General features: G+C 42.8%; 1 protein-coding gene across 1 annotated transcript in view; it reads left to right on the plus strand.

Annotated features, from left to right (window-relative positions):
* The window catches only part of ryr2a (ryanodine receptor 2a (cardiac)), a 785545-nt gene that overhangs the window by 432670 nt on the left and 325344 nt on the right, over window positions 1–27531 (plus strand). The window contains exons 27-28 of the mRNA XM_072264911.1: window positions 8559–8767; window positions 11335–11509. Of these exons, the coding sequence (XP_072121012.1) occupies window positions 8559–8767; window positions 11335–11509 (384 nt within the window). The remainder of the gene's footprint in view (window positions 1–8558; window positions 8768–11334; window positions 11510–27531) is intronic.

A 27531-nucleotide genomic window follows, 5' to 3' on the forward strand; every position in this document is an offset into this window, starting at 1 on the left:
GTTAGTGCAGGAGGGAGAGCATAAGGTTTTTGGATTATTAGGCTCTCTTCCAGGGAAGCTGGGACCTGTACAAAAGGGACACTTTACACCTGAACTAGAGGAGGACTAATATTCCAGTGGGAAGGTTTGTTAATGCTGCATGGTGGGGTTTAACCTAGAGTTGCAGGAGGATGGGAACCAGAATGCCAGAGGAGTTATTGGAGAAGTTGTGGAGGCAGATGTTGGTAAAACCTCAGACAAAATTAGGAACTAAAAGCTTGTGAATGGTGTGACTAGTGTCCTGAGATGCATATATTGCAATGTAAGAAGTATCGTAGGAAAGGCAGATGAGCTCAGGGCTTAGGTCAACATCTGGAATTATGACATTGTAGCCATTCATGAGACTTGGTTGCAGGAGGAGCAGGACTGGCAGTTCAATATTCTGGAGTTGTTTTAGACGTGCCAGAGCAGGTGGGATTAACCGAGGAGGGATGGTGTTACCAGTCAGGGAAAATGTCACCGCAGTGCTCCATTAGGACAGACTACAGAGCTCAACCAGTGAGGTTTTATGGTGGAACTGAGAAATAAGAAAGGTATGACCACATTAATAGGGCTATATTGTAGACCACCCAACAGTCCTAGGGATTTGGAGGAATAAATTAGTAAAGAGATTGCAGACTGTTGCCAGTGACAGAAGTTTATGTAGGGGCACATTTTTCATCCAGTCTCCATAATGCCATTAGTTTCAAAGTAAATATGTAAAAAATATGTCTGGTCCACGGGTTGAGATTCTAAACTGGAGAAAGACCAAGTTTGATGGTATCAGAAATGATCTGGCAAGTGTGAACTGAGTTAGGCGATTTTCTGGCAAAGGTGTACCTGGAAAGTGGGAGACCTTCAAAAATGAAATTTTGAGAGTACAAAGCTTGAATGTGCCGGTCAGAACAAAAGGTAAAGATACAAGTAGAGGGAGCATGGGTTTTCAAGAAATATTGAGGTCTAGTTAAGAGAAAAAAGGAGGTGCATAGCAGGTATAGACAGGAAGGAACAAATGAGCTGCTTGTGGACTACAAGAAATGCATGGGAACACTTAAAAAAGAAATCTGGAAGGTTAAAAGAAGGCATGAAGTTCTTCTCGCAGACGAGGTGAAGGAGAATCCTATAAGGGATTATACAGATATGTTAAGAGCAAAAGGATTGCTAAAGACAAAATTGGTCCTCCAGAAGACCAGAATGGTAATCCATGTGTGGAGCCAAAACAGATGTGGGAAACGTTAAATGAATTCTTTACATCTCTATTTACTCGGAGATGGATACAGAGTCCATAGACGTGACGCAAAGCAGCAACAACTTCTTGGACGCTGTACAGATACAGAGGAGAAGGTGTTTGCTACCCTGAGGCAAATCAAGGTGGATAAATACTAAGGCCTGACAAGGTGTTCCCTCTGATCCTATGGGAGGCAGGTGCAGAAGTTGTCAGGGCCATAGCAGAGATACTTAAAACATCCTTAGCAACAGGAGGGGTACCAGAGGATTGGAGGATAGCCAATGTTGTTCCACTATTTAAAAAAAAGGTCTCCAAACAGAAACCAGGAAATTAGGCGGATAAGTCTGACATTGGTGGTGGGAAAGTTATTGGAAGGTATTCCAAGGGCCCAGATATACAAGTATTTGGATAGCCATGGACAGATTAAGGACAGTCAGCATGGCTTCGTATATGGTAGGTCATGTCTAACCAATCTTATGGAGATTTTCGAGGAAGTTATCAGGAAAGTGGATGAAGGCAAGGCAGCAGATGTCTACTTGAATAAAGCATTTGACAAGGCCCTGCATGGGAGGCTGATCAAGAAGTTTCAGTCCCTCGGCATTCAGGATGAGTTAGTAAATTGGATTAGACATTGGCTTAGTGGGAGAAGGCAGAGAGTGGTAGCAGTTAGTTGCTTCTCTGACTGGAGGCCTGTGACTAGTGGTGTGCTGCGGGGATCGGTGCTGGGTCCATCGTTGTTTGTCATCTATATCCACGATGTGGATGATAATGTGGTGAACTGGATCAGTAAATTTGTGGATGAAATCAAGATTGGACATGTAGTGGACAGTAGGAAAGGTTATCATGGGTGCAGAGAGATTTGCAACATCTGGAAAAATGGGCTGAAAAATAGAAGATGGAATTCAATGCCAGCAAGTGTCAGGTTTTGCACTTCAGTAGGACCAACCTGGGTAGAATAGAAGATGGGATGTTATATTGAAGTTGTATAAAATGTTGGTGAGGCCTAATTTGGAGCATTGTGTGCAGCTTTGGTCACCTACCTACGGGAAAGAAGTAAACAAGGTGGAAAGGGTGCAGAGAAAATTTACAAAGACGCTGTTGGGTTTAGATAATGTAAATGCAAGCAGGCTTCTTCTGCTGAGGCTGGGCGAGAGCACAACCAGAGGTCATTGGTTAAGGGTGAAAGGTGAGATGCTAAGGGGAATATGAGGGGAAACTTCTTCACTCAGAGGGTCATGAGAGTGTGGAATGAGCTGCCAGCACAAGTGGTGCAGGCAAGCTTGATTTCAATGTTTATGAGGAATTTGGATAGGTACATGGATGGTAGGGGTATGGAGGGCTATGGTCCCAGTGCAGGTCGATGGAAGTAGGCAGTTTAAATGGTTTCGGCATGGACTAGATGGGCTGAAGGGCCTGTTCTTCGCTGTAATTCTCTGTGCCTCTATGACACTATGATTCAGCATTTTAGGAATAGTTTCTTCTCCTCTGGCATTATTAGATTTCTGAGTAGTCAGAAACACTACCTCACTATTTCCACTATTCGTTTATTTGTATTTCTTATTGTAACTTATTGCAGTGTTTAATGTATCGCGCTGTATTACTGCCACAAAACAACAAATTTTATGACCTATGTCAGTGATCATAAACCTGATCATGATTCTGATTCTGATTACTATTGAAAGATCAACAGCTCACTTTGTAGGTCGTCCAGTGTGAAGAAAATTCCACAGGTGAATGCCGTTGACTGGTATACTCCAAGGTGTGCAGGATGAGACAATGGCTTATTTGATTGGGCTTGCTTCAAAACAAACAATACTAGCTAAGCTATTTAGTTCAAGGAAGCTTATAGACCAGATGGAGACAATCACTTGGCATATCAATAACTGATCTATTAATGTTATGAGTTTCATGTACTCAAGAAAATTCATGTCACAGCATTATCTGTGATCGTCTAGGATCTGTGTCTCCAAGAAGCTTTTCGACCGTCTGTGTAAAAAGGGTCTCTAAGAAGATATCGTATACATGTGAAGTCACCCAACTGGCAGAAAAAAAAAGTTATATATGTGTTGGGAGGAGATCAGGCTTATAGGGAATGATTATATCAGGAAGAATGATTACATCAAGAAGATTGATAGAAAGGCAGGGTGACTAGAATCCATTATATTATCCACTACAGTATTCATTTGTCTTTGTTGTTGGTATGTCTTTTTAGTTTTTCGGAATTATACCCGTGTTTTGGGAATGCTTCCTGTGTTGGAAATGGTTTGTAACTGGGAATGTTTGGGGAGACAGAAAATCCTCTGTGAATTTTAAATGTGCTTTACGAATGTTGTTTGAATTTAAATGTATATCACTGAAAATAAATGAACTGTTTTAAACTATTTTGTTAGCTATAAGAATCTTCTCCTTGGTAGGGAATGGGAGGATTCACCACTCAAATTGTGGGTATTGGCAGCTAAACTCGCCATGGTGAATAAACAGGCAGTGAACTAGTCTTTGAAGATTTTGTAGTTACAGTATGATCTCCCTTTACTGATGGGACTAGTAGCTATTTATATCCAATAAAGTCTTCATTTGATTTTCGAATTTCATGATCAGCAAACCCAACGGCTTCACAAAGTAAGGGTGAAATCCAATTCTTTGGCAAATTATTATCTTCTTTCAATTAAGGAAAGAAGTTACAGTGTTATACAACATAAAAATGCCTCACAAATTGTGTGCCAACAATCAGCCACCTATTTACAGTCATCTGTATTTTATTTTATCAACATTCCCATCAACACTAAGGAAATATGGCATTTCCCTGTTTACCCTTACCATAGAAAGCATTCTATGGCTAGTACAAGGTTCTGAGTTGGATGATCAGCCATGATCATACTGAATGGCGGTGCAGGCTCAAAGGGCCGAATGGCCTACTCCTGCACCTATTTTCTATGTTTCTATGTTTCTATCTGGATGCTCAATGGCATCTGCTCTGAACGTGACTTTGACAAACCACAGAGAATTGAGAACAGAACTCAGCACATCGCGAAAACCAACCTCTCCTCTATGACCTCTGCCTATACTTCTCACTGCCTCAGTAAAGTAGCCAGCATAATCAAAGACCTGACCGACCTTGGACATTTTCTTTTCTCCCTTCTTCTCCGGAGCAGAAGATAGAAACGCCTAAAAGCACATAACATCAGGCTCAAGATCAGCTTTATCCCACTGTTATCAGACTCTTGAATGGAACTCTTGAATGATAAGGTGGATGCTTGATCTCAGACCAATCTCATTATGAGCTTGTCTACCTACACTGCCCTTTCTTTGTAGCTGTTGCACTTTATTTGCATTGTTATTGTTTTACCTTGTTCTCCCTCTGTACACTGTGTAATTGACTGATCTGTGTGAACAGTGTGCAAGGCAAGCTGTATCTTGGTACATGTGACAATAATAAACCAATTCCAATTCCTGTTGCAGTTTAAATCTTTGCTAAGGTTCTATCACTCACCTGCACAGTAGGTGCAATTCATAATTGTACTGTATCAGATCGTTTCCAAGAATATGGCAAATGTGCATGCAGGCACTTGAACTGCAAACCCACCTAACGTTGGGATGTGGGAGGAAGCCAAAGGAGACCCATGCGGTAACAGGATAAATGTGAACTCCAAATGGACAGTGCTGGAGATCCAGATTAAATCTGGATCTGGATCTCTGTTGCTGAGAGGCTGCTCACTGCATCACTGTGGCACTCTGTTGTTCAAAAATGAGCGAGAAGCTCCCTCAGGAGAGACTCCTGAGTATGAGGAGTCTGCTGTCTCCTTTGTCAAGCATCAGAGAAAATATAAATCTGCAATGAAAAGTGGACAGTTTTCAGAAGAAACCTACCATCTACTCTGCCTATAGCTCATTACCCATAAAGAAATAGCAGGGAATAATGTGTTAATAAGTAGCTATTAGCTGTTAGGGATGGAGGCACTTGCAGTTTCTGTAGCAATCAGTCTCCTGCCACTGACATAAGTTGTTAAATGTTCCTGAACCAGTATGTCTGCAATCAGAACTGCTTTGCCAATGTCTTTGCAAACTGGAGCTTGCAATAAAGTCTTGATTATCCATGGAATACAGACTAACTTCAGCCTAATTACTGGTCTGGCAAGCTTCTCCAGTTGTCTTCAGCACTGTTTCTCAAAATGTTATTGATGAATATAGGAAGAACCTTTAATGTTTGGTTAAAGTCATTCTGGCTCTTGCATTGTTAGTGCCTCATTTGCATTTACATGGTTTGACAATTAGGCACAATTAACGAGCACCCAACATCTGCAGACTATCTTATGCCTGACGTTGTTTTCCACACCTCCAGTTCCCCTCAGCCTTTAACCAAATGACTTCTCACATGGTAATTTTATGCAGGAGGTCATTTATTTAAAAAAAAAGAGTGGTGTTGGAGGTGTAGAAAACAACATCAGGCATAAGATAATATTTACCTGCATGAAATTCGTGCATGCACATCACCAAAAGACTTCCCTTGTCCAACCACGAAGATGCCATGGCCAAGAAAGCTGATCAGCACCTCTACTTCCTCGGGAGGGTATGAAATTTGACCCTTTGACTGTCTTCAATTTGTATCGATACTCCATAGAAAGCATCCTGCCTGGATGCATCACAGCTTGGGATGGCAACTGCTATATCCATAACCGCAAGGAACAACAGAGTTGTGGATACAGCTCGACATATCAGGGAAACCAGTCTTCCCTCCATAGATTCTGCATATACCTCTTACTTCTTTGGTAAGGCAACCAGCATAATCAAAGATCTCACCACCTCAAGACATTCTCTCTTCTCTCAGAAGGCAGAAAAACCTGAAAGCAAGTAGCACTAGATTCAAGAACATCTTCTACCCCACTGTTATAGGACTATTGACTGGTTCCCTAGTATGATATGATTTTCCCTAGACCTCACAACCTACCTCATTATGACCTTGAACAACAGGAATTCTGCAGATGCTGGAAATTCAAGCAACACACATCAAAGTTGCTGGTGAACGCAGCAGGCCAGGCAGCATCTGTAGGAAGAGGGGCAGTCGACGTTTCAGGCCGAGACCCTTCGTCAGGACTAACTGAAGGAAGAGTGAGTAAGGGATTTGAAAGTTGGAGGGGGAGGGGGAGATCCAAAATGATAGGAGAAGACAGGAAGGGGAGGGATAGAGCCAAGAGCTGGACAGGTGATAGGCAAAAGGGGATACGAGAGGATCATGGGACAGGAGGTCCGGGAAGAAAGACGGGGGGGGGGACCCAGAGGATGGGCAAGAGGTATATTCAGAGGGACAGAGGGAGAAAAAGGAGAGTGAGAGAAAGAATGTGTGCATAAAAATGAGTAACAGATGGGGTACGAGGGGGAGGTGGGGCCTTAGCGGAAGTTAGAGAAGTCGATGTTCATGCCATCAGGTTGGAGGCTACCCAGACGGAATATAAGGTGTTGTTCCTCCAACCTGAGTGTGGCTTCATCTTTACAGTAGAGGAGGCCGTGGATGGACATGTCAGAATGTGAATGGGATGTGGAATTAAAATGTGTGGCCACTGGGAGATCCTGCTTTCTCTGGCGGACAGAGCGTAGATGTTCAGCAAAGCGGTCTCCCAGTCTGCGTCGGGTCTCGCCAATATATAAAAGGCCACATCGGGAGCACCGGACGCAGTATATCACCCCAGTCGACTCACAGGTGAAGTGTTGCCTCACCTGGGAGGACTGTTTGGGGCCCTGAATGGTGGTAAGGGAGGAAGTGTAAGGGCATGTGTAGCACTTGTTCCGCTTACACGGATAAGTGCCAGGAGGGAGATCAGCTCCCCCTCGTACCCCATCTGTTACTCATTTTTATGCACACATTCTTTCTCTCACTCTCCTTTTTCTCCCTCTGTCCCTCTGAATATACCTCTTGCCCATCCTCTGGGTCCCCCCCCCTTGTCTTTCTTCCCGGACCTCCTGTTCCATGATCCTCTCGTATCCCCTTTTGCCTATCACCTGTCCAGCTCTCGGCTCCATCCCTCCCCCTCCTGTCTTCTCCTATCATTTTGGATCTCCCCCTCCCCCTCCAACTTTCAAATCCCTTACTCACTCTTCCTTCAGTTAGTCCTGACGAAGGGTCTCGGCCTGTCATTATGACCTTGCATCTTTTTGCCTTTTTACACTGCGCTCTCTCTGTAACTATAACACTTTATTCTGAGGGTTCATTTGCTCGTTATTATCATTTGAGTTAATTGATAGGTTTCCTCCACGATCTAATTGTAAATTTTTGGTATTTTTTTTTCTTGCTGGCGGACTGATGTTTATCTTTAGAAGCTTTTTTTGTATGACGCATGGCTCCGGGTTGTACACCCAATGGGGTTTTCTTTTCCCACTTTTTCTGCTTAGTAGAGCTTTTTTTATTATCACCAAAAATTTTTCAATCCTTAAAATAATGCTTTTTTTTCCCTTGAGACATTGTAAGTGTTGTTTACTTCGATGTACTTGTGTTATTTTTGAATAATATAATAATAAAAAGATTTGAAAAGAACACTTTATTCTGCATTCTGTTAATGTTTTACCTCGTATTACTGCTGTAATGAATTGATCTGTATAGACTGTTTGCTAGACAAGTTTTTTTTAACTGTACCTTGGTACATGTGGCAATAATAAACCACTTTATCATTTGGCATGTCGGAAAGGCAACTGGGATTTTGAGATGATTAGATAGAGCTGAACTAGAGATGCAATGAGGCTGTAAGCATTGGGATGTTGTTCCATTTGAGGGTGATATGAGAAGAAATGGTTGCTTTGTTCTTGGCTTGAAATATTAAATGTATAGGATAATAAGGATAAGCTGTTCTTTGCTTTTCATTTTTTTGAGGACTGAGAGGTGAAAACTTATGCTTGCTAAATGGAAGGATGCCATTTTTCTGCAAATTGGCCGCACTCTATATTTTCCAAGCCTCGGGCTGTGGATTGACTTCCTAGGTACTGCTATAAGGGTTCAGACAGAAGGGAGCCTCACATCTGAATACCTCCATTGCTATAATTTCACTCTGCCACAGCTATTAGGAGACGAATCTTAGACCCACCATTAACTTCTTAAAGAAGGAATTCCAAACATACTTTAATGATCCTGCCCAATGGTTCCAAGAAGTCTACTTTATTTTTGTTTTTTCACAACTGCTTTGCAGAAATAAATTTTAGAAGGGTCATCTGGAAGCTCTGACTCCGTGATTCTCTCTCCATAGATGCTGCTTGACTTGCTGAGTATTTCCAACATTTTCTGTTTTTATTTCTTTCTTGTGTTTATTTATTTATTGGTAAATTGCAGCTGCACGATCCGCTCAGTCAAACAACGCGGCTCAACGATTTCGTATATTTCGTGCGGAGAAAACCTATGCTGTGAAAAGTGGGAAATGGTACTTTGAGTTTGAAGCGGTGACTGCGGGCGACATGCGCATTGGCTGGACCAGACCTGGCTGCCGCTCAGATCAGGAGCTTGGGACCGATGACCAATCCTTCGTGTTCGATGGTTTCAAGGTTTGTATTCTATGAGACGAGCCATTCAGGAATCACAAAGACATAAGCCATTAGTTTAAAGTTGCATTATCAATTTCTACATTTTAAGAGAAATTTGCTGGAGAAATATTCCATAGAGGTTATGACTTACAGATTCCCATCAGGTTTTAATGGTAAGTGTGGATATCTGCCTGAGTTACTGTGATGAGAGTGTCATTGAATCACAGATCCACATGGGCCCTTCGGTCTATTGAGTCTACAATGAGCACCAATCACTCATTTCCATTAGTCATAGAGTCGTAAATGAATACAGCTCAGAAATAGGCCCCTCGGCCTATCTGGTCCCTGTTGAAACATTTAAAATGGGGTCTCCCATTGAGCTATAGAATTGTAGAGAAATACAGCACAGAAATAGGCCCCTTGGCCTATCTGGTCCCTGCCAACCCATTTAAACTGCTGACTCCCATCGAGCTATAGAGTCATAAAAAATACAGCACAGAAACAGACCTACACCAAAACCATACTAATCTCATCTTATTCTCCCCATATTCTCATCAGCTGCTGTTCAATGTGGACAATTTATAGAGGCAAATTAACCTACTAACCTGTAGGTCGAGTCGTAGAGTCTTACAGCATGGAAGCAGCCTCTTTGGCCCAACCAGCCCTTACTGACCCAGATGCACATCTGAGACAGTCCCGTTTGCCCATGTTTGGCCCCTAACTTTGTGAACTTTTCCTATCCATGTACCGTCCAACTGTCTTTAAAAAGTTGGTTAGCCCAACGCTTTACAGTACCAGCGACCCAGGTTCATTTCCTGCCGCTATCAGTAAGGAGCTTGTACGTTCTCCCCGTGACCCTGTGAGTTTGCTCCAGTTTCCTCTCACAGTCCAAAGATGTACTCGTTGATTGGTTAATTGGTCATTGTAAATTGCCCCCTGATTTGACAAGGTTTAAGTTGAGGGTTGCTGGGCGGTGCAGCTCGAATGGCTGGAAGGGCCTGTTCTGCACTGTATCTCAATCAATCAATAAATAAATGAGCGAACCAAAAGCTCGCAATATGAATGTGCAGACTCCACACGGACAGTGCCCGATGTCAGGATTAAACCTGGGTAACTGAAGATGTGTGGCAGCACCTTTACTAGCTGCATCACTACAATGCACTTGAACTGGGGAATGAGAAACATCGCTTATTTTTGTATAGCTGCAGATCGGTACAGCACAGCTACCTAAACTCTCTGTGTACCATTCGGGGAATGCACCCTATCTACCCTTGGCCCACTACAACATACCCTGATACATGTGCTATTTTTTTTTCCCACTTACCCACACCAGCAATATGTGAGTGTATCATGTTGGCTTTCGGCAGCTGCTTAAACCTGCTTTGAATGCTCCTTTTTGTCTGTTTGCTTTTGCACTTCCGTGCCTGAGCTGCTGTTCCCTTGAATCTCTGCCAGAGTTATACCTGACAGAGCCTAGTTTTATTTCTTTCCCTCTGTGTGTGGAGCTGTCAGACCTTTACACTAAACTGGTGGCTGGAAGCACGGTTGAGGTTGCAATCTGACTGCATGGGAGGTTTGCCCTGGCATTTGCACAGTGGTAAACCGCACACAGCCCAATCCACCCTGTAAACCAGCCTCCCCTCCACTGACTTCCTCTACACTACCTGCTGCCTTGAGAAAGCAGCCAAAATAGTTCCAAGTTCAAGTTTAATTGTCATTCAACTATACATGAATACCAACGGATACAGCCAAACAAAACAGCATTACTCCAGGGCCAATGTGCAAAGCACAGTGCCAATAGTCACACGCAGCACAAGGCATATTTAAGATAGCAAACACATATAAGATAACAGTAAGATACAGTCACACAAAAAAATAGTCCAAGACCCTGAATGCATGAATGTTGCAGCAGTCTGCAGGTGAACACAATACAGCTTGTCTTCTGTCGAGCAACCACTGGGGGCAGCACCAACTCCAGCTTGAATGCAGTGCCACAACACCTCTGGTGTCAAACGAGAAACACGCCCACCCAAGAAATTCTCTCTTCCACCACTTCCCATCAGACAGAAGATTCAAAAGCTTCTGGAGTCATGGCGAAATACAGCAGAGAAACAGACCCTTTGGCCCAACTGGTCCATGTCGACCACAACATCCTCCCTGTTAGTCCCAGTTGCCTACATTCAGCTTGTCACCCTTCAAACCCTTCCCCTCCATGTACCTATCTAAATGCCTCTTAAATGTTTAAATTATACTTGCCTCAACCACAACCTCTGGCAACTGAATCCAGGTGCTCGGAGAATAGGTTTCAAGGAAAATTGGGGGTGGGCTGGGGTAATTGGTGTATGGGATTGCTCTGGTAGGCCAATGTCATGTCATGTTAAAATAGCAGCATCACCAGGAGCATTGAAATGATGTAAATAAGAAAGTTTATTCTTTACTGCTTGATTAAGAAGGTTGTGTGTGTAAGCACGTGTGTATGTGTGTGTGTGTGTGTGTATACTGTGCTTTGCCATGGTTAACACTGACTGTACAACAGTGTGCACTGAGCCTTTTGCCTTGTGACCATCTATACTCGATGTCTGCTACAGGCCCAGCGGTGGCACCAGGGTAACGAACACTTTGGCCGCTCCTGGCAGGCAGGAGATGTCGTCGGCTGCCTGGCTGACATGAACGAGAACACCATGACATTCACTCTGAACGGAGAGGTCCTGCTGGATGACTTGGGGTCTGAGCTTGCGTTCAAGGATTTTGAAGCCAGTGATGGTAAGGGGTGCAGTTTAGTAAAAATCCTTATCATTAGTAGGTGTTTGTTTAGGTGTAAAGCCTATACAGAATATTATTTAATTCTGGAATATGGAGCTGCTGTTCGACCCCCTGAGATCCTTCAGCAGACTGCTACAAGAGATGGACTGTTGTAGCAATGAGAAGTCCCGTTAGGCTGGATTGGTTTCTTTGGAGTGGTGAAGGCTGAGGAAGGGGGTACTTGACTGAACACACTGAAAGTGACATTATTTATACTTTATACTTTATTGTCGCCAAACAATTGATACTAGAACGTACAATCATCACAGCGATATTTGATCCTGCGCTTCCTGCTCCCTGGATTACAAATCGATAGTAAATATTAAAAATTTAAATTATAAATCATGAATAGAAAATAGAAAAATGGAAAGTAAGGTAGTGCAAAAAAACCGAGAGGCACGTCCGGATATTTGGAGGGTACAGCCCAGATCCGGGTCTGGATCCATTCAGCAGTCTTATCACAGTTGGAAAGAAGCTGTTCCCAGATCTGGCCGTGCGAGTCTTCAAGCTCCTGAGCCTTCTCCCGGATGGAAGAGGGACGAAAAGTGTGTTGGCTGGGTGGGTCGTGTCCATGATTATCCTGGCAGCACTGCTCCAACAGCATGCGGTGTAAAGTGAGATACAGCACGGAATATACCCTTTGGGCCCTTCGATCCGCGCCTCCCAGCAATCCAACCTTTTTGCCTCTGTGGGCCAGATCATGTATTAATGAGCGGATGATGGGCCAGATAAATGCCATAAAAAACTTGAAATATGGGAATTATCCATTTAAGTACATCTAGTTATGTTTTGCCTTAAATTAATGAATAATGCATATTAGAAAACCATTTGTGCTTAACCAAGGATGCCAATTAGTATCAAAGAACTCAGTTTAGTTGCAATTTATTTCAATCAAGGCATCTTTTGAATCTATTAAAAGGACACAAACAACAGGAATTCTGCAGATGCTGGAAATTCAAGTAATACACAGGTCTGTCTAGGAAGAGGAACGTCGACTGTACCTCTTCCTAGAGATGCTGCCTGGCCTGCTGCGTTCACCAGCAACTTTGATGTGTGTTGCTTAAAAGGACACAAAGAATCTTTAAACATGAAACGTATGAACATGATGCATTGAATGGTGGTAAATTAAGTATAATAAAAAAGAAAATTTTAATGCAAACAGTCGATAGATCAGTGTGAAACGATGCTGTTTGTTGCTTCATAGCTTCTCAATATTGGGTGACAGACTTGTTGATGCCAAGAGCAAGACGTTATCCAGATGGACATCAGTCAATCTTCTTCTCAAATGGTTCTTGGTGTGCTTCATTTTTGATAATAATTTCTCACTCAGTTATTCAACAAGTATTGTAGCACATATAGATATCTGGATATTTAGCGTGGATTTCTTGTTAAAACACAGTGACACTGTTTCTGTTTACAAATTTGAACAATCCCATCTGAAAACCTGTGCGTGCACAGAGAGTATCTAATACATATTAATAAGGTAGTCTGCCTTCCCGTCATTCGTATATATCAGTGTTTGGTTTGGAACAAAACGGAACCTGGGGCCAGTGTAACAAGACGCCATGCATGTCCATCAGTGTGGTCGCGTGAAACACTCAGAATAAGGAAAAATCGCTCGTGGGCCGGATAAGCATAGTATCCCAATATTTGGTTGCGGGCCGGTCAAAATACTTATGCGGGCCGGATTTGGCCCACGGCCGTAGGTTACATACCCCTGCCATAGACCATAAGATATAGGAGTGTAATTAGCCCATTTGGCCCTTCAAGAAGGGCTGCTCTGCCACGCAATCATGGCTGATCCTTTTTTCTCCTCCTCAGCCCCACTGTCTGGCCTTCTCCCCATAACCTTTGATGCCATGTCCAATTAAGAACCTGTCAAGCTCTGCCTTAAATACACTCAATGACCTGGCCTCCACAGCTGCCCGTGGTAACAAATTACAAAAATTCACTACCCTCTGGCTGAAGAAATTTCTCCACATCTCTGTTTCAAATGGACGCCCCCATCCTGAAGTTGTGCCTTCTTCACCCACCATTCGAAACATCCTTTCCACATCTACTCTATCTAGGCCTTTCAGTGAGATTCCGCCCCCATCCTTCTAAATTCCAGTGAATACAGACCCTGAGCCAACAAACGTTCCTCATATGATAACCCTTTCATTCCCAGAATCATCTTTGTGAACCTTCTCTGAACCCTCTCCAATGCCAGCACATCTTTTCTTAGGTGAGGAGCCCAAAACTGTTCACAGTACTTAAGGTGAGGCCTCACAAATGCCTTATAAAGTCTCAGCATCACATCCCGGGTCTTATATTCTAGACCTCTTGAAATGAATGCTAACATTGCATTTGCCTTCCTCACCACAAAGTCTGCCTGCAAGTTAACTTTTAGGGTGTTCTGCACAAGGGCTCCCAAGTCCCTTTGCATATCAGACTTCAGGATTTTTTCCCCGTTTAGAAATAGTCTACACATTTATTTCTACTATCATGCATACTACCAAGTATGACCATGGTAGTATGCATGCTCTGCTCTGTATGATAGAATGAGAGTCATTGGATATTAGTGTTGTTTAGAATAATGGAATTGATTAATGTGTTAATGTTATCAAGTAACACACACGTGATGCTAGAGAAACTCAGCAGGTCAGGAAGCATCTATGGAAAAGAGGAAACAGTCGCTATTTCGAGCCAAGACCCTTCATCAGGACTGAGAAGGAAGGGGGAAGATGCCAGAATAAAAAGGTAGGGGGAGGGGAAGGAGGCTAGCTGTAAGGTGATCGCACAGAGAGGAAGGAATCTGATAGGAGAGGAGAGTGGACCGTAGGAGAATGGAAAGGACGAGGAACCCAGGGAGAAGTGAATGGCACGTGAGAAGAAGTAAAAGATTAGAGCAGGGAATAGAGGAAGAGAGGGTGAAATTTGTTTACCAGAAGGAGAAATCGAATTCATGCCATCGGGTTGGAGGGTTTCCAGACAGGTTGCTTCTTCACCCTGATGGTGGTCTCATATTCTTGAGGAAGATCTATTAATAGGAGAAGAATGGCAGCGGGAGGAGAAGATGGCAGCGCAATGCAGCTCGCAGTGGCCACTCCGGTGGTGATGTCTGTTATTTGTCAAGTAGGGTGTCGTGCACAATCCAGATTTGATGAAGACGGACGTAAGAGCACGGAGGAACATCTGGTGAAACTTCTGAAATGCCTTATCCAAGTTTAAAGGCACTTATTACAGATTCAGAATGGGAAGAGCTGAATTTAGTTTATGTATTTCAGTGGATTACTTTCTGAAAAAAAGCTGTAAACTATAATATAGAAACAGAAAATGTTGTTAATACTTAGCAGTTCAGGCAGATTAACGTTTCAGGTCAATGAACCTTCAATCAGAAGTATAAAATATAATATAGTGTAACACTATGCTCTGTGTGTTTAATGATTAGATTAGATTAGATTAGATTATGAGGACACACAATCCTCTTTTATTGTCATTTAATAATTCATGCATTAAGAAATGATATAATGTTTCTCCAGAATGACGTCACAGAAACACATGACAAACCGACTGAAAAACTGACAAAAACCACATAATTATAACATATAGTTACAACAGTGCAAAGCAATACTGTAATTTGATAAAGAACATGGGCACGGTAAAAAGTCTCAAAGTCTCTCGAAAGTCCCATCATCTCACGCAGACGGTGAACCACCAGCGCCGCAAACTTGCCGATGCAGCATCCTAGAAGCATCCGACCACAGTCCGACTCCGAGCCTCCGACCACCTCTTCGACACCGAGCACCAAGCACCATCTCTGCTGATGCTTTGACCCCGGCCCCGGCAACAGGCAATAGGCAAAGCTGAGGATTTGGGGCCTTCCCCTCTGGAGATTCTCGATCGCACAGTAACAGCAGCAGCAAAGCGGGAATTTCAGAAGTTTCTGCAGGTGTTCCTCTGTGCTTCTCACGGCTGTCTCCATCAAATCAGGATTGTGCACGGCCCCCTAGTTAACACATACGATATCTTTCGGAATGGCCGCACGCGCTGTGTTGCGCCACCATCTTCTCCTTCCTCCTATAATGAGATGGGAGAAGTTTAGAACATGGAGTGTAGATTCTCCCAGTTTCCAGCAGATACTTTCTCTGGGTAGTCAGCCAGTACAAGAGTGTGGCAGGAATAGGTTTCAACTTGGGTGTCAATACCTCTGAAAATTTATCCCGGACCCAACATAATGAAGAGCTTTCCGACTGGTTGCATCATCGTCAGGTATGGAGAGGCCAGTGCACAGGATTGGAAAAAGTTGCAGAGGGTTGTAAACTCAGCTAGCTCCATCATGGGCACTAGCCTCCTCAGCATCGAGGACATCTTCACAAGGTGATCTCCCATCCATCATTAAGGACCCTCACCAACTGAGACATACTCTCTTCTCACTAATAACATCAGAGTGGAGGGACAGGCACCTGAAGAAACACATTCAATGTTTTAGGAACAGCTTCTTCCTCTCCACCATCAGATTTCTGAATGGACAATGAATGCATCAACACTATCTCAGTATTTTTGCTGTCTTTTTGCATTACTCACTGCTTTTGTCATATATATTTCTTAGTGTAATTTATAGTATATTTTACGCATTGCACTGTATTGCTGGTGCAAAACAACAAATTTTACAATGTTTGTCAGTGAGAATAAACTTGGTTCTGATTCTGAGGTTTGGAGGAAAGCAAAATCCATGGCTGGAGAGTCTGGGTGTGGGTGGATGGACTGCAAGGAAAACATGATGGTAGCTTGAAAGGGTTGAGATGATGGTCAGAGTGTGAGAGGGCACTTCTTTGGCCCAACATTACTAAACTCAGGTGTCCTGGATGATTTGTACATCACCAGAATGAACTGCTATCTGGCTTCCAGTGCTGTCACTGTATTTTAGGTTTATGATGCCATCACCTAACACCCCAGAACCTTAAAGGCTCTCTAACCTATCCTCGACATACTTTATGTCATCCTGGTGATAAATTATCAGTGGGAGCAGACGTGCCTCAGGAGCGTGGAGGCTTCTGCGAGACTCAGAGTTTCCAAGGACATACCCTTCAACATTGCGGGACATTTATTCAGCTCCCAGTTAGCTAATGGCTTGATATTAAAATTAGTATCCTAGTTTTCAAATTACTTCTTGATCTTGTTTCTCTGTATCACTGCATCCTCCTCCAGCTATCCACCCCATTGAAATATATCTCCTCCTTCAATTCTGGCCTCTGGAACATCCTCAAGTTATTTGTGGTAACATTAGGAATTCCATCCCTAAGCCTTTCCTCCTCTTATTTCTCATTTAAGATCTGACTCAAATTTTGTCTCTGATCAAACATTGGCTTTCTGGCCTATCACCCTTTTCTTGGCATGGAATCAGTCATTCCCTGATTTTCTTAACACTTCTGTGCAGCACCTTTAGAGCTTTGGGCTACATTTCTAGATGCTGTATAATTGGATTCCACTGTGCCTTTGGCAATACAAAAAGCAATGTTGTCCAACTTACATATTTTCCAGCTGTCACAGTTGATCAGTATTTGTTATGCTCTTTGTCTCTGATGTTGATGTCCCTTTAGATTAGTGGACTTCACATTTTTGTGTTGCTGCAGAAACAAGTTCATTGTAACTTCAAAGCACATTGTAACCTAATTTCATTTGACCTTTTATAAAGTCAGTTTAGGTTTTGCCTGGGGAATTAATCAGCTTGGTTAGTTTCAGTAGCTTATTGCATCAGGATGACTGCCTTTGCTGACGTTTCTGTACGGTCATGAATAATTTGTTGAACATCTTCTGTATATTTTTGATTTTCTTTTGCATCATTACTGTGGCTTCAGCCTGTCTCTGAACTCTCCTTTTCCAACTAGATTGGAGTTTTGAAGTTTTTTATTTACTCACCCTTGTACAATGAATGAGAAAATAGTTTGTATTGATGGGTTCCCCAGCTTACATAGGTGCTTGAACCTGGCAACCAACAGACAGAGGGTAAACGACTCTGGGCAGCTAGCAAAAAATAGTTGCAACTTTTCAAATATCCTTTCACCAATCCATGGGCAACTTTTGACAGGACTGTCTTTCTTTTTTGTCTGTTTTAGTATATAGACCATGGTTCTTATAACAGTACAGAAGAGCAACAGGCCCTTTGCCCCGTGATGTTGTGCCAAACTAATTAAACTAGGAATTAAATACCTACCTCAGCTAATCTGTCTGCACAATGTCTATATCCCTCCATTCTCTGCACATACATGTGTCTCTGTCTAAGAACCTATTTTAAATACCTCTTTTTGTATTGGCTTCGTAGGTATCCATCATTTTCAGTGTTTGTAAAAAAACCTGGACATCTCTGTGGGACCTACCCCTCTCACCTTAAATACATATTTTTTAGTATTAGACATTTTAACACTGGGAAATAGATACTGGCTGTCTACTATTTCCATGCATCCAATAATCTTATGAACCTCTGTATAGTTTTCCTTCAGCCTCTGCCACTACAGAGAAAACAACCCTAGTTTGTCCAACCAGACATTATGGCTCAGTCCTCTAATCAGTCCTGATAAACCTGATTTGCACCTCGATCACAGCCTCCATATCTTTCCTACACTGGGGCCACCAGAATTGGGTGCAACACTCCAGATAAGAACAGACGTTTTAAAACTGCAACATAACTTCCTGACTCCTCAACTGAGTAAAGGCAAGCATGTGATTTGCCTTTTTTACTGTCCTATCAACTTGTACAGACACTTTCAGGGAGCTATGGACTCTCTACATCAGCATTATGAAGAGATCAGCCATGAAGAGTGCACTGCCCCTTTATATTTGGTTTCACACTAAATGCAATACTTCACACTTAGTTGAATTAAACTTCATCTGTCATTTCTCCAGCCATATCTGAAAGGTATAGTGATCTACTATCCTGCTGTATCCTTTGCCACTCTTATGTGCAGTTCACAACACCAGCAACCTTTGTATTGCCTCTGAACTTAGCAACATGCTAACCATGTTTTCTTCCAAGTCATTTACTTATGTCACAAACAGCAGAGGTTCTAATTTGGATTACTGCAGAACATCTCCAATCATGCACCTCCAGCCCAAATACATCCCATTAACCATTAACCTCTGTCAAGCAAGTTCTGAATCCAAATGGCAAAGTCACTGTGCATCCCTGACATCTCAATCATTTGGATTAAGTTTGTAAATAGCAAAATGTCAAATTTCCTGGTGGAATTATTTAAAATTTATACACTCAGAGGATAGTTAACCTTTGGAATATTATACCCCAGAGGGTTGTGGAGTCTCTCAAAGCTGAGACTGATACATTTTTGTATATTAATAGATATTGAGATAGGGTAGGAAAATTTTGTTCAGTTATGATTTTGTTGAGTAGCAGAAAATGATTGAGTGTCGTCTTGTATTTTTTCTAGCTTCAATTTACTCTCAAATTACTCATAGCCTTAAATTCTGTTTTATACCATGGACATGAAAGTTGCTATTTAAATGTGCTAACATTCTCAGGATCAGAGGTAGCTTCCTTTACTCTATAAATGTTGACTCCCCATTGCCCAGGTGCAGGAAATGATGGACAGGCACTGATAGGGAACAAAATCTACCGACCTCAGCACAGAATCTATTCTGGTTTGGTCAATCCAGCCCTGTCCCAGGTCTGCTTCAGGTTTCTGCCGTATGTCATGAAATTTGTCATTTTGTGGCTGCAGTATATTACAATACACTATATTAAGAAGACTAAATTACAAGAAGAAATGTATATAAAATATTGTTAGTAAGCAGCTCAAAAAGAGAGCAAAAAAATCGTGAGGTAGTGTTCATGGGTTTATTGTCCACTCAGAGATCTGATTGCAGAGGGGAAGAAGCTGTTCCTGAAACAGTGAACATGAGTCTTCAGACTCCTGAATCTTCTCCTTGACGTAGCATTGAGAAGAGGGCATGTCCCTGATAATGAGGGTCCTTAACGATGGATGCTTGAGGCATCGTGTTTTAAAGGTGATCTTGATGCTGGGGAGGCTAGAGCCCATGATTGTGCTGGCTGAGTTTACAAGTTACTGCACTTACTTCAGTCCTGTGCAGTTGTTCATCCATGCCAGATTTTGATGCAACCAGTCAGAACAATCCCCATGGTACATCTGTAGAAATTTCCGAGAGTCTTTGGTGACTTGCAAAGTTTCCTCAAACTCCTAGTGAGTATAGCCCATTGTGCCTTCTTTGTAATTGCATCAATGTGTTGGACCCAGGATAAACGCTTAGAGATGTTGACATCCAGGGACTTGAAACTGCTCACCCTTTCCACTGCTGATGAGGACTGATGTGTGTTCCCTCAACTTCCCTTTCCTGAAATCCACAATCAATTCCTTTGTCTTAAAGATTACTGTTGTGACACCACTCAACCAGCTGGTTTATCTTGCTTCTGTGTGTCTCCTCACCATCTGAAATTCTGCCAACAATAGTTGTGTCATCAGTAAATTTATAGATGTTGTTTGAGCTGTTACTAGCCTCGCAGTCGTGTGTAGAAAGAAAGAGCAGTGGGCTAAGTATTCATTCTTCAGGTATGCCAATGTTGATTATCACTGACTGGTCTCCTCCTGGTGAGGAAGTCAAGGATCCATTTGCAGAGGGCGCTCCAGAGGTTCAGGTTTTGGAGCTTGTTGATTAGAACTGAGGGTATGATTGTGTTGAACGCTGAACTATAGTCAATAAAAGGCAGTCTGATGCAGATATTACAATTGTCCAGCTGATCCAAGGCCGACTGGAGACCTATTGTGGTGATAGGCATGCCTTATTTTTTTGAATAAGACAATAGGCAAATTGCAGCAAGTCCAGGTCCTTGCTTAGGAAGGAGTTGATTCCGGCCATGACCGACCTCTCAAAGTACTTCAATATAGTAGGTGTGAGTGCTTCTGTGCAATAGTCATTGAGGCAGCTCACCCTGCTCTTCTTGGGCACCGGTATGATTGTCGCCCTTTTGAAGCAAGAGGGACCCTCTGACTGTGACAGTGAGAGATTGAAGATGTCCTTGAAAAATCCTGTCAGTTGTTTGGAATAGGTTTTCAGGGTTTACTTTATCAGGGCCCGGTGCCTTGTGAGGGTTCACCGTCTTGAAAAATATTCTGGCTTTGACCTCCAAGACAGAGATCACATCGTCATCAGGTGCTGCAGTGATTTGTGCATGTGGAGTTTTATTCTCCCTTTCAAAGCTGAGCTCATCTAGGAGTGAAGCATCACAGCCATTTATGATGTTATGCTTCACTTATAGGAAATAATGGCCTGCAAACCCTGTCCGATTTTGTGTCTAACTGCATGGGAATAGTTTTTATGTTCTTAAAACAGCATTTTGTAAGTCGCACCTGGACTTGTTGCATAGTTATGGATCACTGGTCTTGAATTCCGCAGATCTAGCCCTCAGCAGACTAAGAATCTCATGGTTCATCCACAGATTTTGGTAAGGCATACACTTATCCACACAGATCTTGATGAAGTTGGTGACAACCTTGGTGTATTCATTCATATTTGAAGATGAATCCATGGACATTGTCCAGTCCACTGACTCAAAGCAGTCCTGTAAGTGCTCCTCCGCCTTCCTTGACCTTACCTCCTTGGTCCTCATGACTGGTGCTGCAGTCTTTAGTCACTGTATGTACACCGGGAGAAGTTCCGCAGTCCTGTACCGGTCCTGCAATCTTGCTTTAAGGTCTTCAGTTTTATTTTCCAGAGACTGTACATTCTCCAGTAGGATAGTCAGGAGTGGGGGTCTAAGGCCTCTGCATTTTTAATTGTATTTGCAGACCTGCTTGTCTTCCTCATTTCTGTTTTCTTAAAGGAGAAGTGCACTTGTGATCCAAGTCTGCAGTCCGGGATCTGCCAACATCACAAGATTAGAGTATTGACAGATTTTTTAAAAGGCTTAAAACTATGTTGCTGACCAAAGAACCCATGGCTATGACCTGTATTTCAGCTGTAGTAATCGTAAATGAGAATATTTGATGATTCCCATCGGTGCTGCACGCAGAGCGTCGCCACTTATTGGCGCACCTTGGTTGGCTAAAGCTCCCTTGCTTCCCCCATCCACCATTCTAAATTTGAGGAGTCGCTCAGACTAAAAGGGGGAATTGGCTTTAAGACTAAATTCAGGATGTTGGTTTTGTTTGTAGTTGGCTGCGTGTGTTCTGCTGAACATCGCAGGCACACTATGTTGGCGCCACTTGTGGGCTTCCCCACTGTGTGTACGTGTGATTAATGAAAAACTCAAAATCTGAGCTGGACTCCAGTTCTTCTCTGCCAGTTTGCAAATGCACGTCCAAATTTCTCAAGAAGGAACTGCTTATTGAGGTGGAGAATCCAAAGCTTCTGTCGGAAATTTTTCAAAGAGGTGTCATCATGTGCTTGTTGTCTGTCTTTGACAGCCACACCCCCCCCACACCCACCCAGTTGGTTTGGTATTTTCCCCTATAGGCCCTTAAGCTTGTTTCATTTGATTCTGAATCAGATCAGTTCAGTCTGTTGTTATATACACCAGGATGCAATGAAATTCCTTTCTTGCTCGCATGAAACTCACAGAGTAAACATGGTAATAATAAATGCAACAATGACAGGCGCTAACAGCAGAATGGTGCAAAGATTCTAGTACAAATCTGAAGTAGTGCTAAAAGAAATGCTGACAATAATGGGGTAACTGAGAGATATGCAAGTACACTGCATTTCCTGGTGGCATTTGAAGCTTATTCTTAAATCTGTTTCCATCACCTTCTCCTTAGTGTGTTTAATATCACAAAACCTTCCAGAAACAATCCAGAAACACTTTCAGTGAAGTACTTAAGTGGATTTTCATGAGGACTTACTTTTTTTGGAATATCTTAGTGCATGAGAAGAAATGTGTATTTTCCACCCTGCAGAATCATTCTGAGGTATGTTATCTAGTGGGAGATTAAAGTCCACCTCCAGGTGCCAGTGAAAAGTAGGAGGCATAGGAAATGATCAAAGAGATGTGGAAAACAAATAATACAGTACCCAGAAGGAAAAACAGTAGGCAGTAATGGACAGAGGTGGAGGAGAGGGAATGAGATGAAGAAAGAGAGAAGCACTTAAAAGTTGGAGACTTGATCAATACCTGCAGTAAGGAAGAGTAAACTTGTCAGAAGAATGCAAGTTCATCAAACAACAGGCATAATATGAGTGGGCGATAAGCAGAGACAGTGAAAGGAAATGGAATTAAATAATGAAGCTGAACACTGTGTATGCTGCAATCTAAAATTAAAACCAGAATGGTTATATTGTGGCAATGTCAGAGCAATGTAGGATGGAGGTGACTGTGTAATTCCCCTGTCACTTGCACTTGGCGATCACACTGCTATATGCAGTTGAGGTCGACTCGATACACATAATTTGTACTTGCTGCAGGTTGAGGACAATTACACGCATTTTCCTGGAGAAATTACTCTGCTTTTATTCAGGAAAGTTGATGTAATTTCTGTTTCCTCCACTCTTTAAATAGACTTTGTTTTCTGAGTAAATTGACATGTTGGCTGCAAGTAGGCTGTTTGATTTGAATCCTACACACTGCCCCAGCATTCCTGCAACTCAGTAATTCAAATGGTATTGTCATTAACCACTCTGAAACAGAAAATGCTAGAAATTCTCAGTGGGTTAGGCAGTATCTGTGAAGAGAGAACTATACCGAGGTCAATAACATTCCATCTCAACTGTTGAAAGGAGATCACCAGCTGCTGATTATGGACCACCGTTGCATGTTCTTTCTGCACCAGGGAGAGTGAAGTTTTAGCGATGACCGTCAGATTGACATTGTGCAGTATGAAAGAAATGAATTATTCAAAAGCAAAGTATTATTTGCCCTGCCAAATCCTTGTAACGAGCCGTATATGAACATGGCTATGTTGTCAATATACACCAGAAAAATATCAATCAATTAATGAAAAAAACCTCTTGATTTTCAGAACCTGGAATTGTGGAACTGTTGAGGTGACCTAGGAGGACTGAGAAAATTTAAAGATTTTGTTTTCCAATGAGCTCCGTGTTTTTTATAGCTGTTTATTATAGTGGTAATATTTGATATATTGGAAGGCTAGAATGGTAAAGTCAAGGAGGACTGGAGATCAAATGTTTAGACTGGATGGGCCAAATGGCCCATTTCACTGCTGTGAAATTTTACAATATTTCAAGTTCAGGTTTAATTGTCAGAACCAGAATCACTTTATTGCCAGTACGTGAAACATACCAGAGTTGATTGTGGTTCAGTGCCAAGCATAAAACAAAGGACAATACCATGACAGACAACACAATACCAACCAACAATTTACAAAACAATAATGCAAACACCGTGAGCAATCAACAATTAGCACAAAGGTCAATAAGCAAACTTAAATAAATGTGAACTTATGATTATATTTAGTCATATGACATATGACTAAATAACTATCGACAGGACAGGGAGAGCAGGAAAGACTCATTTAACAGATGTTGCGCAGGGACAGTTAGGCTATTACACCTAAGTGAGTTGTGTTGAGAAGCTGGATAGCTGCAGGAAAGAAGCTTCAGAGATGAGGAGCTGGAGGAGCCCGTTTGCAGCCCCCAGGAGAGAGGCACCGGAGTCGGTGCTGGGAGGGTGGTGATGGATGCGTACCGCCTCCCTGATGACAATTTGGTGAATGTGTGACTGCGAGGGTGGGTGGATGGATTATCATGAATAAAGCATTCCTCCGAGGCCAAGGTACAAACACAGTACTGACAGTCATGCGCAGCACAAGACACATATAAGATAGCAGTATACATACATTCACGCAAAAAATAAGTTCGAGTCCCTGAGTCCATGAATGTCGTCAGTAAAAAGCAAGCCCGCAGCAGTCTGCAGACGAACGCAATCCTGTTTGTCTTCCACTGAGCAAGCACTGGAGGCAGCTCTGACACCAATATGGATGTCGCGCCACACTGCCTCCGGGCACCGACTCCGACGCCTCTCACCTTGGGTCTGCAGACAGGTGGCTCTGTGGCACGTGGCCTGGTCCTTGCTACAACCGAGGTCACACAGCTCCCCCCCGCTGTTATTCCTGCCAACAAACCAGTGAACCAGACCTGCAGCATTCCATATTACCAATGTCCACCAGGGCCTTGCAATCACAAGAAAATTACTAAGACAATCACTCACTGTTTGACTGAAAGCCACCTTTACACACTGACACCAACGCCTCTCTGTTGTAGGCAGCAGCACAGTCCGTGCCAAGCCCAACTCCTCCAGCTCCTCCGCTAACGAGCAGTTCGCTGATGGGGTTGACCGCTGTTATACCCAAACTGCATTTTGGTGAATGTGATCACTTATGGCCCCTGTCCTACCTGTTTGCAGGCAGAGGCTAAAGAGCAAAGCTCCAGAGATTAGGACAACAAAGAGGTGGTTACAGCAGGCAGACGAGTGACTATAGTATTGCTTTGAGTCCGTGGACTGGACCATGTTTGAGGACTTATCTGTGGATCTGAATGAGAACACCATGGTTGGCATGGACTTTATTAAAACAATTGTAGGTGAGTGTGTCCCCACAAAATCATTCAGAGTCTTCCGCAACCAGAAGTCCTGGATGAACCATGAGATCCGCAATTTGATGAGGGCCGGGTTAAAAGCATTCAAGTCTGTTGAGCAAGAAAGTTACAAGAGGTTCAGGTACGGTCAACAGAAAGCCCTGTTACTGGTGATGTGGCAATTCTGGACTAAACCTGAATCAATGAAGGATGCTCAACAGTTGTATCGGGGCTTGAAGATTATCACCTCTTACAGTATAAAGTTAAACCTAATGACAGCAGAGCTTCGCTTCCAGTTGAGCTCAATTTCTCAATGCTCACTTTGACCATCAAAACATAGAAGAACTATCACCAACTCCCACAGCCCCCAACAATCCTCTGATTTTACTATCTGAGGCTGACGTGCAAGCAGGCCTCAGGAAGTTGAACCCAGGAGAAGCATTTGGTCCAGATGGGGTATGTGGCTGAGTACTAAGGACCGGTGCTGATTCAATTAGCTGGAGTGTTCACTGAGATCTTTAACGTCTCACTTCGGCAGTCTGAGATACCCACCTGCTTCAAACAGGCTTCAATTATACTGGTGCCTAAGAAGAACGTGGTGACCTGCCTCAATGACTGTCATCCAGTAGCATTTACATCGGCAGTGATGAAGTGTTTTGAGAGCTTGGTGATGAAACATATCAACTCCTGCATGAGAAGCGACTTGGATTACAGATGCCATCTCATTGGCTCTCTCTCAATCCGAGAACATTTGGACAGCAAAGATGCATACATCAGGATGCTCTTTATCAACTACAGCTCAGCATTCAATACCATTATCCCCTCACAACTAATCAATAAGCTTCAAGATCCTGTGGAATTGGATCCTCGATTTCCTCACTTGAAGATCCCAGTCAGTTCGGATTTGCAACAGCGTCTCCATCATGTGCTTAGCCCCCTGCTCTATTCTCTTTAAACTAATAACTGTGTGCCTAAGCACAGTTCCAATGCCATAATCAAGTTTGCTGATGACACCATTGTCATTGGCTGAATCAATGATGGTGACAAATTAGCATACGGGAGGGAGATTGAAACCTTGTCTGAGTGGTGCCACAACAACAACCTCTCACGCAATGTCAGCAAGACCAAGGAACTGATTATTTACTTCAGGAGGAAACCAGACGTCCATGGGCCAGCTCTCATCAGAGGATTAGAGGTGGAGAGGGTCAGAAACTTTAAATTCCTTGGTGTTATTGTTTTGGAAGACCTGTTCTGTGCCCAGCATGTTAGTACAATTATGAAGAAAGCATGGCGGCGCCTCTACTTCCATAGGAGTTTGCAAAGATTTGGCATGACGTCTAAAAATTGAGACACATCTATTGGTGTGTGTTGGAGAGTATATTGACTGGCTGCACCACAGCCTGGTTTGGAAACGCCAATACCCTTGAATGGAAAATCTTACAAAAAATTAGTGGATTATCCGTTATCCAAGAAAGTGCCATCCATCATCAGGGATCCCCACCACGCAGGACATGCTCCCTTCTCACTACCGCCATCAGAAGGAAAGTACAGGAGCCTCAAGACTCACATCACCAGATTCAGGAAAAGTTATAACCCCAACTCTCAGACTTTTGAAGCAAAGGGGATAACCTCACTTAATTCACTTGTCCAGTCATTGAAATGTTCCCACAACCTGTGAACTCGCGTTCAAGGACTCTCCATCTCATGTTCTTGATATTCGTTGCTTATTGATTTATTATTATTATTTTTTTCTTTTTGTATTTGCATGGTTTGTAGTCTTTTGCCCACTGACTGAACTCCCAAGTTGGTGCGGTCTTTCATTGATTCAATTATGATTATTATTCTATTAGAAACATAGAAAACCTACAGCACAGTACAGGCCCTTCGGCCCACAAAGCTGTGCGGAACATGTCCTTACCTTAGAACTACCCAGGCTTACCCATAGCCCTCTATTTTACTAAGCACCATGTATCTATCCAGGAGTCTCCTAAAAGACCCTATCGTTTCCACCTCCACCACCGCCGCCGGCAGCCCATTCCACGCACTCACCACTCTCTGTGTAAAAACCATACCCCTGACATCTTCTCTGTACCTACTCCCAAGCACCTTAAAACTGTGCCCTCTCATGCTAGCCATTTCAGCCCTCGGAAAAAACCTCTGACTATCCACACGATCAATGCCTGTCATTATGAATTTATTGAGTATGGCTGCAAGAAAGTTCGTGAAGTTCAAAGTAAAATTTATTATCAGAGTACATACACGTCACCACATAAAACCCTGAGATTCTTTTACTGCGAGTATACTTAGCAAACCTATAGAACACTAACTATAAACTGTAAACATCAGAACTTAAAAACAGACTGTGCAAATGCAGATATAAACAAATAGCAATAAATAATGAGCATGAAATCACAATATATCAGGGTCCTTAAATGAGTGTAGCTATC

This window comes from Mobula birostris, chromosome 8 (assembly GCF_030028105.1).
Source record: "Mobula birostris isolate sMobBir1 chromosome 8, sMobBir1.hap1, whole genome shotgun sequence".
NCBI classification, from domain to species: domain Eukaryota; kingdom Metazoa; phylum Chordata; class Chondrichthyes; order Myliobatiformes; family Myliobatidae; genus Mobula; species Mobula birostris.